We start from the raw sequence: 12,449 nt of genomic DNA, 5'->3' as shown, positions 1-12,449 counted from the left end.
TTGCTTTGACAGACGAATCAAACGTTCATCGTAATCCTCGTGGGTCTCTAATTTGCGTGGTAAAATATATATGAATTAATTATTAATTTTGTTCAACGTAGTATTAAAAAAAAAAAGAACTTTCTAGTCATTTCTTTAGTTTAACATGACGTGATTCATTTATTTATTATGGAGGTATGGGTTTCAAAATATATTTTATTAGATATTATAGAAATTATTGTTAAAAAAATTTGCATTACATCATTTACAAATAAACCCTTAGACTTCTTCTATTTACAAATAAAACCCTACATAATATATAAATCTCAACACTCTTCCTCAAGATTTGTGAAAGATATTCATTAAGCCCATCTTGTGACATAATCTATTTAACTCCATTGATCTGATTAGTGAGGCGGTTTGCCACCTACTCTTCAATAGCTACATGACTTCATTACGACAATCCGTTATTCAGTTCTCCTTGATGGAGATTCTTTCAATATCCACATGTTTACTTCTATAGTGTTGCACCACACATTCATTTGAGTTCCCTAATCCGCTTTGACTTCAACCAACAAGGTTTTCAGTTACATCATCTCAGCAACTTCTAATGCCATGGCTCTGTACTCTGCCTCAGCAGTTGATCTTACTGCAATCGACAATTTTTTGCACTTCCACGAGACCACGTTGCCACGTACAAACATGCAATATTCTAATGTGGATCTTCAGTCCTCAGCACAACTTGTCCAATCATAATCAGAATAGCCATCAACATCGACATGCTCATTCTTCCTGAATATCAACCATTTCCTTGGAGCACTCTTTAGATACCTCAGAATTAGATACACTTTTTCTAATGACTCTTCCTTGGATCATGCATGTAATGACTCAGCACACTTGCTGTAAAAGAAATATCGGGTTGAGTGTCGCACAAATAGATTAGACGACCCACCAGACTCTAGTATATTTCACGATCAACTGATTCACCTGTCTCTGCACTGAGCTTGACCTTCTAATCAATTGGAGAGACTACAAGTTTGTACCCCCACATACCTATCTCTGTGAAAAGATCCAGTACATATTTTCTTTGAGATAGAATCATCGCTTCATGTCCATGAGCCACTTCAATCCTAAGAAAGTATCCAAGCTGTCTCAGATTCATTACCTTAAATTGCTTCCCCAATCTTCCATTCAATTGAGTAATCTCCACCTCATCATCACTAGTGATAATTATGTCATCCACATACACAACAAGTATAATAGTGTGACTTCATGTTGTCAAAAGAACACTGTGTGATCTGTCTTGATTTACCGGTATCCCATGCTGACCATGGTCATTCTAAACTTGTAAAACCAGGCTAGAGGAAAGTACTTCAAGCCATATAATTACTTCCTTAGGCTACACACCTTGCCCACTATCTGAGATGTACTAAATCCTGGTGGTATCTCCATATATACATATATACCTCCTTTAGTAGCTGCCCATGAAAAAAAAACATTCTTCACATCAAGTTGGTGGAGTTTCCATCCACCATTCACTGTCAGAGAAGCTGGTGTCCTCACTGTCCTTATCTTTGCTACTGGTGCAAATGTTTCATCATATTTAATGTCATATGTCAGACTGTACCAATTTGCCACTCGTCGTGTTTTGTACCTCTTCCCTTCTTGAGTTTGTTTTACTTTGAAGATCCACTTGCATCCAGTTGTCTTCTTTCCTACTTGTAGTGGTTCTCTCATGTTCATTGTTTATCAAGAGCTCCAAGCTCTTCAAGCATCGTCGCTTTCCACTTGGGATCCTCTTTAGAAACTTGCCAACACTTGGACATAGGGATGTAGTCTAATGTTGCACTGAATGCTTCATGCAAAGATGCGATTCTAGAATAAGAAATAAAATTTGCAATTCAAAACGACCAAGAGGATGCCTTGCATTGCTGCGGGCGGCCCTCCTTAACATTGGAGAGAGGGGGGGGGGGGGGGGGGGGAATGGAGGAGGAATAATATCACATGGGAGTTTTGAATCAAAGGCAAACGGTGTAGGTGTCTCAAGAGTTGAGGAAGAACGAGACAATGGACTTGTTGGCACTGCAGACTCTATTCTCTTAGCATGACTTCAATCTGAATGTCACCACCACTGGTGTCAATCTTCTCGATTTCTATCTATTTAGTTGATTCATTTCACATCACATGACTTGGAGTTTCTCCCACTTGCACCAGTCCAGCACCGCTTCCACTCACTCTCTCTTGCCTTATATCTCTAGTGGTTCTTGAGTCACCGAAGGGTGAATTCACCACTAAGGTGTAGTATTGTTCAAACTTCAAACTCCCCGAATGACACATCCATGCTTACAACGAGTCTCTTCTTAATCAAGTTCGAACATGCATAACACTACTGAGTAACAAAATACCCCATGAACATACACTTCACAGCTCTGGAATCCAACTTCCCTACATATGACCTTTAGTGATTCACAAAGCTTCAATGAAAGGATCCCACTATTTTATCCTTTCAACATATGAAAAGAAGATTTCCACTCCAGCACTCTTGAGGGCATCCTGTTAATTAATTGAGCGGCTTTCAACCATGCTTGCCCCTATAAATGCTGTGGGACATGCATTACCATCATCATGCTCCGAGCTACCTCTAGAAGATGCCTATTCTTCTTCTTTACCACTCCATTTTGTGCTGGTGTGTATAAGCATGTGGTTTGATGTTGTATCCCTCGTGCTGAAAGATAGTCCCCAAATGCTTTGTTGATATATTTTGTCACATTAATCAAATATTATTGCCTTCATAAGTGTCCTATATTAGCTATGGATTGCCTTGTGAAAATCCTTAAAGCAAGTAACCATCTCCTCCTCTACTTCATCAAGTATATCTAGTTAACGCAAGAAAATCAATCAATAAACATAACAAAATAACAATAAACATTCATTGAACTAGTAGGAGAAGGTCCTCATACATCAAAATGTATCAATTCAAACACGTCAGAGCTCCTATTCTAAGAACTGACATAAAAACTCCTATTGAGCTTGCCAAACTCACAAGGTTCACACGTCTGTTTTTCCTTATTTGTCTTTTCATACATAGATGGATACAACCGACTTAAAAAACTAAGGCTAGATTGACTTGTACATCTATGATGTAGTTGTACCACATCCTCAACATTCCTTCCAAATTATCCTATTGCAACACTTTCCATCATGAATGTCTGGGATGAGTCCATCCCCTCTCGGTCCAAGTACCAACGTCCGTTATGTCACATTCCAGTCCCAAGTGTCAAGATCAACCCTTTCCCTTTGAAGATCACCCGAGAAATATCAAAAGAAATAATGCATTTTAACTAGTGAATGATGATATTAATGGATTAGAGGTTTACTGGAAAAGAAGGAGCATGCCAAATATTAGAAAAAGTCATTTGATTGGTACATCTCACTGTACCATTACCAACTACAAGCTATGTTGTACCATCAACAAATTGTATACTCTTTGGCAATGCTAGATGAGTAAATGAAGAGAACACTCCAATGGTACCTGTCACGTGACGAGAAACACCAAAATCTATGATCCATTCTAATGATCCCGTGGTGGAAATAGAGGCAAGAGTAAGTGTGTCACTAATACCTTTATTAAAGTGAGTATAAATGACAATGTTACCCCTTGATGTCTATGGATTTGAAATATCATCAACTCCATCTTCTGCTGCTTTCTGCTTCCTCTTCAACGGCTCCAATAACATGTTTTCCTTCTCGGTAAAGACAGCTGCTATCTCTCTCTCATCCTCTGCTACCATTATATTTGTCTGAAAGCCACCTCTTCTACCTAATTGGCCTCCACGACTACAACCAAGTCCTCTAGAATATCAACGTCCACTTGTTTCTCTCTTTGGGTGCTTTGGACAAGCTTTGCTTAGGTGTCTCACTTCTCCACAGCTGTAACACTTTTGGGTCTTTCCATGAATATTAGTCATACCAGAGCTTGAGGCAGCTAAAGCTTATTACGTACCTGGAAGTCCCACTCAACTCAGAGTGTAGGCTCATGCGACTCTCCTCCTGTATCATCATCGCGACAATGGCCTCATCTAGTTTCAAAATTGTTGCCTGGGCTAGGAGAATTGATCTTCTCTGATCAAAGGTCGGGTTCAAGTGCCTAGAAACTACATAATCATCATCTATGCAAAGATCTCCCCCTTCTTGTACCCCATATCACCACATCTTGACATAGGTGAATAGTGATCAAGACCTTGACGCTCCAGCTCTATGGAGTACTCCTGAATCAATCTATCACATTGAACCACTGTCTCTATATCACGGTGAATCTGAAACTCCCTAATGTAATTCTCAGCTTCAACATAGTTCTTCTTTAGCTTTGCCCATATGTCACTCACCTTACGAATGCCATCCACTGATGAGGAAATCGAAGGAACCATCAAATTAAGTAGCCAGGTGTAAATCAGTGCATATGTGGTCCTTCACTTATCCCCTTCAACACTATCATTCTTTGGCTCGACCTCATTGGTTATTCTTGTAGTCTCTTCCGTACTAGAGCATCCTTGATCCAATGCGTTCCACTCGGATAAGTAGCCAGTCCATCAAGCTTCATATCCATAAGAGGGAGATCTAGCTTTACATGCATCAGAGCATGTGGTGAGGTAGTGACTCTCGTTGAGACACTAACTCCCTGTATAAGTCCCAACAAGACCTTCAAAACCTCAGGATATATTTCTCCCAGAAACTCCAATTCTTTACCTCCCGCAGTAATATCTCTATCTCCTAATATCCTCAATCACAAGGATCTAAGCCTAGATTACACATATCAGATGCAATCCTGTCGTTGCCTTTCCAGTTTGCTCTAATCGAAACTATATCACCACGATCCCGTTGGAGACTCCAATCACCGCTGTGTCGATATATTGCGAAGCTCCTAAGTTGTGATCCCGTCCCGGTTTGTGATTCAGTAGCGGTCGTATCACGATCTTCTCGCGATACTGTATTGTGGAGCTCCTAAGTTAGGATCCCGTCGTTGCCTTCCTGGTTTGTGCATTCAGTTGCGGCTATGTCACGGTCTTCTCGTTGTAACACGATCCTCCTAGCAACCCTTCCCACTATCCCGTCTCGTGCAATGATGTCGTTCCATCCCGCGCAACGAGCTGCATCACGATCCTTCCAACCGCACACTCCCATTCCACACGGTCCCGTCCCTGGTACGCACAACCTTGCACAACCAACTGCTAGGATTAGCGCTGAAACTTTAATACCATATATAAATTATTGCTAAAAAATCTTCTTCATTTCAGTAACACTTCCATTTATATAGAGCCTAATAACATTTAAGAATAAACCCGAGTTCTTCTATTTATAAATAAAACTCTACATTAGATGCTAATCTCAATTATTTTAACAACTTAATTACTAGAATAAAGGCTCATGTGCCCAAAAAGTGATGCTTACATTAAGCTAGAGACTATTTGCAAATCTTAGAATAACACTGAGCCCACTTCTAAATTAGTTATAATAAAACAAAGAATATTATGTGCTCGGGCATTAAAAGAACCTTTAACCCTTTCATATGCTCAGATTATAATTACAGCAAGAGAGTCATTAATGGGAGAATCATTATGAGCTCAAGGCTTCGTTAACTTAGGCGCGCGAAGTTTTACCTGCGACGTGGCTCCACGCCGTTCATCCTTTTCGGAAGAAGCATAATAAAACACAAAATGGTTTTCAATAGTTAAATTCTACCAAACGCGACCATTCGTCTTCTTCCCCCAGCATGCGCTTAAACCTTTATATGAGCTAAGCCGTCTCCTTAAATCTCCCCATTTCCACAATAGTACAAATCAGCCATGGCACAAGCAAATTCCAAAATCACTCTCAAGCTACTCATCGATGCTCGTAGCAACAAAGTACTCTTCGGCGAGGCTGGTAAGGAGTTCATAGACTTTCTATTCAGCCTTCTCACACTACCACTTGGCTCTGTCATCAAGCTCCTCTCCCCTCCCAAGATGATTGGATCCATCGGAAAGCTTTATCAAAGCGTTGAAAATCTCAGCGACACCTATCTCTTTGCAAACAGTGACAAATCTACTCTGCTTCAGCCCAAAGTCTCCACATTTAATGTCGCAAGTCCTCTGCTTCTTGGCGCCGAACCCGTTACAGAACAAAAGTACTACATCTGTACTAGTTGCGATGATAGAATAACCAATAAGAGTAATATCATGTGCCCACACTGCAAGCGGGTGATGTCTGATGAAATCGAGTTTGTGGCGCCATACATGAATCATTCACGTTCTTCTGGAGTGAATAAAGGACAGATTGCTAAAGGCTTTGTAAAGCAGGTGATCACTTATATGATTACAGACGATTTGGAAGTAACACCAATCTCTGCAATTTCCAGCGTCACTTTAATCAATCGCTTTAGCATGAACAAGGACGTCCAACTAGAGGAAAAAGTGGTCGACATCGGCATGGAAGAGGTTAGTTTCTTAACATCCGGCTGAATTTTCTCTTAGAAAATCCTAAGTTTTCACTGCTTAACTATATGTTATTGAGTTTTTATATTTGTTTTAGGGACTTGCTTTGCTGAGGGCATCATTGGATTCTCCCACTGTGCTGACTGATGTTTTCTGTTCATCCAATAAGAGAGCAAAAGCTTCTTCGTCTTCTGCAGGGAAAAAAATTGCGTGTAAGCAGCGCTGAGAGAACGATGTAGGGATTAGTATTTAATCCATCCCGATATTATGCGTATTTTGCTGCAAAAGCTTCTTTTGTTTCAGGGTTGCTAATATGTAAATGCTTCAAGGGGCAATGCTGATTTGCCTGCTGATCGATGCCTATATGCCTTTAATGCACAATCTTAATTATATAATTATCTTTTGTACCTAAATTATTTGTTTAATGTGCAGTCAACTAGCTAGCGCATCATCTCCTTATGAACAATTATAGCATTTTTATGTTTATTTTGGGGGAAAATCTCATACAATCTATCTCTAAGGCTGGTTTTGCACTTTCTTTTTCTCTTTTTATTCCTCTGCTTCAGTCATTAGTGGTGTTTGATTGCATGTTATTAATAGGATTTAATCTAAATTCAGTCAAACATAAATAATAATAATAAAATATTAATTCAAATGCTTCTTTAAATCGAATTCTCTATTTCCGTTGGTAAATCTCATTGCAAAATAAATTTATTCCGCCGTCGCATTCGAGCTCCTTTTTATACAATTAGATTTTATATGTGATTTGATTAATCTTATTTAACTTAAACAAAGTTGAAGCTAACACGGCCTCAGGTTCTCTATATGAAATTATTTCAAAGATTTACGTGCATACTAAGTTTTTATGTGTTTACACCGGATCTCTTTATTCGTAAGGCCTTGGGTGGATCTTGTCGCTGCCTATGAGAGGTATTCAACGAGACTTGCTGTCGCTCTGCGAATCTTGCCACTACCGAACGGGGAATCATCTTCTGAGCTTGGACCTACCTCGAGCTGGGAGAAGTAGTTTCTCATGCTCGATATTGAATATTCAGTTGATTGCTTACCTCAAATGGTAATTCTTTTATCTCAGTCTTTTGTTCTCTTTGAGATTTGTGCCGCTATTTATGGTGTATATATTACTTTCTCAAGTTTTCTTGCTTTTTAATAGTGACAACTAAAATAAGGATAGAAAAATGTATTAATTAATCGTTAGCATTAAAAGCGCGAATTGATTGAACATTTGACTTTGCTTTGGATTCTGTGCCCCGTGTGTTTTATAAATGTTCATGAATTGAGCCTTCTATCATTAGTTGTCAGTTTCCTTTTTTACAACCAAGGAGCGATATGACTGTAAGTTCAAGCTGAATTATTGTGGATCCTCGGAGGCTGGAAAAGGCGGGAGTTTTTAGATCTCTTCCTCCACAAAGAGGAAGAAAGTGGTGACGAAGGAAAAACTGGTAAGGGCCGAGCCTAATTTGGTAGACGTAGTCGACTCATCTGATAACACTGAAGGTCAGTAACTGAGGAGGCCTTACCAAGAGGTTTTGGAGTCTGGTCTGGACTTGAACATTGAGGGCCAGGTGATCTTTCCGGCTGAGGCGAGTGGAAAGGAGCTGCAAGGAGCGATTGTCTCCACCCTTCTCAGCTGCTGCTACAGGAAAGCAGAGGCACCACAACGCAAAAGGGATAAAGGACATTTATACTCTCTCTTCCCTAAACTCAGACATTATAAAGGAGGTCCAAGCAAAGGCGGAGAAGGACCTTTAAACTCTCTCTTCCCTAGACTCAGACATTATAAAGGAGGTTCGAGCAAAGGCGACAAATGAAAAGCTGACAGTCTAGAGTCATAAGCAGAAATGTCTCAAGGAATAAGGTAATGTTGTAGGGGACGAGGACCTGCCTCCTGCCAACGTGGCCTCGAGATACCTTGCTTCTACGTTTGTTCATAACATTGTTGTTCAAGATAATGTGGCCAGTAGGGTAGATGCTATTGCCCGAAAATGTGCTTCTTATTCTGTTGATGTAGGGGAAAAAAACGAGATAGCTTCTGTCTCTAAGAGAATCCCAGATGAGACTGCTGCCGTAGACCCTTCTTCGAGAGTAGGCGTGCCATCTGGCTTGTTGATGGGTGTCAGCTTCCACCGGACTCACGAGTTGGGGCTCCTCCGTCTTTCGACACTTTGTTTGAGACAAAGTCGGTCTGACCACTCCCACTGCTTTGAACAATTTCTCGTCGAGAACATCAATCTCGACTGGCGGCAATCAGGCCTCATCCTCCCCTAAGAGGGTAGTGATACGTCTGCGCGGGAAGGAGCCGATGGAGGATATAAAGGTCCCACGTACTCCTCGCTTAAAGAGGAGCAATGAGGTTTTTGAGTGGGAACCCGTGCATAAGAGAGCCAGAAAGATATGGTTGGGGGCCGACGAAAAGTTTGGCCTGATGGATTGGTTCCTGCCGACGGTGGAGAGCAGAGATCTACCCCTGACCTTGTTGGATCTGTCATGGTCTGTAGAGCTTGGTCGTAACTTTGGGGATTTTCGCTATCGGGACCTTCTTTGGAACACTGGTCTAGCTGACTCAGAGCGCTCATTTTTTAGGGCTGGTTGTGCTCGAGCTGGAAAAATCATTAGATGGAGCTTGAATGAAAGAGGCCTCCCTGGAGGATGACCTGAAGAGGATTCGAGATGATTGAGACCCTTTACAGGTCAGGTTTGATGAATCTGAGATGATCAACAAGATCCCAAGGCATTATAGTAGACTTGGAGAATAAGTTGCTAAGCTGGAGAAGGTTGCCTCATCAGTTACTAGGGAGGAGTTGAAGTTGCTAAGCTGGAGGAGAAGGTTGCCTCATCAGTTACTAGGGAGGAGTTTAAAGCGGAAATATGAATCATTTTCCGGATTGCGTCATTCAATCAGACGATATTTAATGAACATTTGAATTCTTTAATGATACCAGAATTGAGTGATATTGAGCTTGTTGGATTTGATATCAAAATGTTAAAATATCTTCGGTGTTATTTCTTTATTTTGCATCCTTTACTTGAGGACATGGTGCAACCTCCTGTTTCTCTTTTTTTGCTTCAGACGTTTTCTTCTGTATTGTTGCGGGCAGTTGTTTGTATGTGTGTGGGGTTCATCATACTTCATATTTTGTGTAGGAATGCATATTTTCTATGCAATATATTTGTTTTCAGCTCATTTAATAATGCTTCTTTATTTTGCAATTAAATTTGACTTCGGTGAAATATTCAATATTTTTTAAGAGAACAAGGGGGTACTCATTGACTATTTTAAAATAAATTTTGCAAATTTTTTTTAATATAACAATAATAATATAATGTGTCTAAAAATTATGATATCTACTAGTATTAATTTTTAATAAAGTTAATATAATTAATTATCATGATATTAATATTATCACTTATTATCATCATAATGAAACAAGTAAAAATTTTAGAAATTTAAAAAATACAATTTAAAAAATTTAATCTAAACATAAACAATATCTTAATAACACATAAAATAAAAAAAGATTCATCTAGCCTATCCTATAAGGGGAGAGACTTCTTATTCTTGTGGACCTCTGAGCTTTCACAAAATGCTCAAATTTAATTGTTTTACTGGTTTAAATAAACTAGTTCGAGTTGTTCAACAAATACGTTGGTATATTAACAATCATATATACACACAACTCAAATCTTATGTATTTATGTTAAACTCATAAACTTCAATTTTATATACATATTATTATATTTGTATTTTGCTGAATTCAAATTCGTCTTATGAGGCATGCGTGATGATTGGTGGTGTAGAGATCTTGAGGGAAAAAAAAAAAAAAAAAAAAAAAAAAAAAAAAAGAAACAAATAACACACATAGATTTGTCCCGTAAAGGTGAATTGATGTATTCTCAGACTCTTTGACTCTATTTATATATCAAAAGTAAAAAGTAATATTGAGAAAGCGAAAGAGTTCTCACTACGTAGAAAAAATCAAGAGAAAATAACCCACTTTTTACATATCATGTGTTCTTTATTTATAGAAAAAAGAGGTACCAAGTTTAAAATTACATAATTGCCCTACTTTAATGAGGAAATTAAGGATTATTATTATCTTTTTATTAATCTCCCGTTTTAATTGGAGAGTTAGATGTCTTTAAGATATATTTTTATAATCTCCTCTTTAATAGTAGTGTTAGACATAATTATGATAATTTTTTTATATTGATAACTAATTTTTAATATCTTCTCCTTATCAAAAGTTTTATCGGATCCATTAAGAATTTATTTGGGACAACTGTTGATTATTTATAATCTGCTGATAAACAGATTATTTTGATGATCTGATAATCTGCAAATTATCATAATAAGCTGGTTTCCTGTTTGAGGCAGCTTATTCAGAACAGTTTACTGGGAGGTGTTGTTAGATAAATGACCATTCTGCCCCTATTTGGTTGTGTTGTTAGATAAATGATCATTCTGCCCCTGTTTGGTTAAGTTATTTGCAACAGAACTAAAATTAGAACAAAAATATATAATACATAACCCAGAAAACTTCACAGATCAGTTCAAAAGATAACATACAGTACTCACACTCTCGTGAGTATCTGAAGAAAAAAAAAAACAATTGACAGATCCAGAAAAACCAGAAAAAAAAACAACAAAAAATGTGCAGACGAAAATTAACATATAATGTACGAAATAAAGAAGACTTGGTGGATCAGCTGCCATAGATAACATCTGCGATTAACTCCCTCAAAGCAGTCATCTCAGCCACACCCTCAACGTCATGAATCCCAAATTCGTTAGAGTCAATCTCGTCCTCATGGACTGAAAGCCCAACCACAAATGCTGATAGTTCTTCAAAGAAATTCAGTCAATCGTTACTGACCATACTAAAGTCCGTATCTGAACGTGAAGGGTGTCGTCAGATGAACTTATGAAGTGTCATTGTTGTCATCACAATATGCATTTGCTTTTGAAATAGATACGACGACATATCACGTAAGATAACCCATTTCTTCTTCCAAACCCCAAAAGTTCTTTCAATGACGCCTCGCAAAGAAGAGCGTATAGAGGAACGACGTTTGTTAAAATTTCTTTCCTGCCACGAATGGTGCCACTTGCACGCTCAAAATCAGGAATATGTTAACTAGTGTCTGGATATGAATAATTTTTGTAATAAAAGATAGATAACTTGCTAAATTTGTTTGAAGGGATCATAAATTTATTTCCACCTAAATTCCAAATATATAAAGAGCCAATGAGAAGAAGAAATTATAAAATAGTCACACCTGTTTCTAATTTTAGTCTAATTATTCCTTGTTGCAAATATACATGGAATTGATGTTAGCCTTTTAACTACAAGTAGTGGAAAATCTTGGAAAGAATCTTTAATTTTTGAAGAAAAATGAATTTCACAAAGAAATTGTATTTAAAGAAGGCCCGGTTTTGTTAGCTCAGAACCATTCTCCACGAAATGATTAAAGAGAAATTTACATGTGCGGCACAAGATTCTTATGTATTCACTAAACTCACACCAACTTTACTTCTACGGCAAGGATTGCAGGGGAAATAAATTAGAAAAGATGGAAATTCAAGGATCATAGAGGAAAGAAATCAGAAAGGAAAATCAAAATGCTAGGCTCGCGTGAAGTAAGGAGAGAGATATCGGTATACCTTGGGCCGATCCTGGAATGGCGAACCAAGTAAGAAGAAGAGCGGAGGAGATCAATTCTCCTGGAAAGGGCGAGCGCCGAGAGAGATCTGCGAGGCGAGTCGAGGGATCTGTGATTCTTCCTGCGAAGGAGCGGAGGAGATCGAGGGAGATCTGCAATTCTCCTTTCCACGAGCAGAGCGAGGCGGCGATTCTTCCGATTGAGGGAGATCTACGACCATTCTCCTAGGGGTACCCGAGCTAGCCAAGGGATCTGCGAGGCGAGGCAGCAATTTTCCGACGGAGGGCGAGGGAGATCTGTGGGGCAACACATGAATTCTTT

General features: G+C 38.8%; 1 protein-coding gene across 1 annotated transcript; it reads left to right on the top strand.

Moving 5' to 3' along the window:
* Nucleotides 1-5,734: 5,734 nt before the first annotated feature.
* On the top strand, nucleotides 5,735-6,926 carry LOC110022975. The gene is made up of 2 exons (XM_020722151.1): nucleotides 5,735-6,452; nucleotides 6,547-6,926. The coding sequence occupies exons 1-2, from the start codon at nucleotides 5,823-5,825 to the stop codon at nucleotides 6,673-6,675; spliced, it is 759 nt and encodes a 252-aa protein (XP_020577810.1). The 5' UTR covers nucleotides 5,735-5,822; the 3' UTR covers nucleotides 6,676-6,926.
* Nucleotides 6,927-12,449: the final 5,523 nt, after the last annotated feature.

The sequence above is a fragment of the Phalaenopsis equestris genome, unplaced genomic scaffold (assembly GCF_001263595.1).
Source record: "Phalaenopsis equestris unplaced genomic scaffold, ASM126359v1 Scaffold000203, whole genome shotgun sequence".
NCBI lineage: Eukaryota > Viridiplantae > Streptophyta > Magnoliopsida > Asparagales > Orchidaceae > Phalaenopsis > Phalaenopsis equestris.
This window is presented reverse-complemented; position numbering and strand designations above follow the sequence as displayed.

Coding starts and splice junctions, on each gene's coding strand:
- LOC110022975 (XM_020722151.1), top strand. CDS start 5,823: ATGGCACAAGCAAATTCCAAAATCACTCTCAAGCTACTCATCGATGCT. Junction 6,453..6,546: donor TCGACATCGGCATGGAAGAG/GTTAGTTTCTTA, acceptor TATTTGTTTTAG/GGACTTGCTTTGCTGAGGGC.